Raw genomic sequence first — 1,834 nt, forward strand, 5'->3', positions numbered from 1 at the left:
CGACCGTAAGCGAAGCACCAACGACGGCTGTGGGAACCGATTCTGTTACCGGATCGACCGTAAGCGAAGCACCAACGACGGCTGTGGGAACCGATTCTATTACCGGATCGACTGCTAGCGAATCACCGACTACGGCTTTGAGAACCCATTCTGTTACCGGATCGACCGCTAGCGAAGCGCCAACGACGGCTGTGGGAACCGATTCTATTACTGGATCGACCGCTAGCGAAGCACCAACGACGGCTTTGGGAACCGATTCTATTACTGCACCGACGAGTAGTGAAACGCCAACGACGGCTATCGGAACCGATTCTATTATAGCATCGACTGGTAGTGAAGCATCAGGTACCGCATCGACAGGTAGTGAGACGGTTCCTCTCGTGCCGCTAACTGAAGCGATGTCTACATCCACAGGCAGCGAAATGGCAACTACGAGTTTGGGAACCGATTCAACCAAACCGAAGTGTTCTACGGCAGCTAGCGGCTTCTCTACGGCCTCGACTGCACCCAGCAGCGGGTCTCAGACCACTTCCGAATCGACTGGATCTACTCAGCACGCTATCACAACGGTCTCCACTGGCTCTGATACTTCTGCACTTTCGACCTGCGCAACTCCTGGCACCACTGCGCCCAACTGCATTTGCATGTCCACGACTCCCGGATCCCCGGCTACAATGAGCATGGGAACTCAAAGCACCGCAATCACAGAAGCCGGAACCAGTTCCGAGGCAGCCCTTGTCACGACAGCCCCAGCAGGTGGAACTGACACGGCCAGCGGAACCGGCTCTCAGTCAACTGGAATTACCGGCATGACAACTGATGGTATCACGGAAGCTGTTGCTACCGCTCCCACAACCGCCAGCGCGGCTAGCGGAACTAGCTCTCAGTCGATTGGAACAGCGGGCGTTACTACCGGCGCGGTTACTGGAACCAGTTCGGCTGACGGCACAGAAGCTGGCACGGCTAGTGCAACTGGCTCTCAGTCTACTGGAACTGCGGGCATTATGACCGGTGCTACCACCGGCGCTACCACCGGCACAGAAGCCGGCACTACTAGTGCAACTGGCTTCCAGTCGACGGGAACTGCGGGCGATACGACGGGCGCTGACACTGGAACTACTACGGCCACTGGCACAGAAACGGGAGCGGCTAGCGGAACTGGCTCTGAGTCTACTGGAACTGTGGGCCTTACGACCGGCGCTACCACCGGCACAGAAACAGACACCGCTAGTGCAACTGGCTCCCAATCGACTGGAACTGCGGGAGTTACGACCGGCGCTACCACTGGAACTACTACGGCCACTGGCACGGAAACGGGAACGGCTAGCGGAACTGACTCGGAGTCTACTGGAACTGTGGGCGTTACGACCGGCGCAACCGCCGGCACCGAAACTGGCACTGCTAGTGCAACTGGCTCTCAATCGACTGGAACTGCGGGCGTTACGACCGGCGCTACCGCTGGAACTACTACGGCCACCGGCACCGAAACGGGGGCGGCTAGGACGGAACTGGTCTGAGTCTACTGGAACCTGGCGGCGTTACGAGGCGGTGCTACCACCGGCACCGAAGCCGGCACTGCTAGTGCAACTGGCTCTGAGTCTACTGGAACTGGCGGGGGTTACACCGGTGCTACCACTGGAACTACTACGGCCACTGGCACAGAAACAGGAACGGCTGACGGAACTGGCTCTCAATCGACTGGAACTACGGGCTTACGACCGGCGCTGCCACCGGCACTGCTAGTGCAACTGGCTCTCAATCGACTGGGACTGCGGGCGTTACGGCCGGCGCTACCGCTGGTACGCTACGGCCACCAGCACAGAAACAGGAACGG

The 1,834-nt window shown here is 59.1% G+C and overlaps 1 protein-coding gene across 1 annotated transcript; it reads left to right on the forward strand.

Moving 5' to 3' along the window:
- Positions 1-398: 398 nt before the first annotated feature.
- GNI_068110 (hypothetical protein) lies at positions 399-1,517 on the forward strand (the record flags this gene model as incomplete). The annotated part of the gene is made up of 1 exon (XM_011131912.1): positions 399-1,517. One exon carries the CDS (start codon positions 399-401, stop codon positions 1,515-1,517), a length of 1,119 nt encoding a protein of 372 aa, XP_011130214.1.
- Positions 1,518-1,834: the final 317 nt, after the last annotated feature.

The sequence above is a fragment of the Gregarina niphandrodes genome, assembly GCF_000223845.1.
Source record: "Gregarina niphandrodes unplaced genomic scaffold scaffold00011, whole genome shotgun sequence".
Taxonomy (NCBI): Eukaryota; Apicomplexa; class Conoidasida; order Eugregarinorida; family Gregarinidae; genus Gregarina; species Gregarina niphandrodes.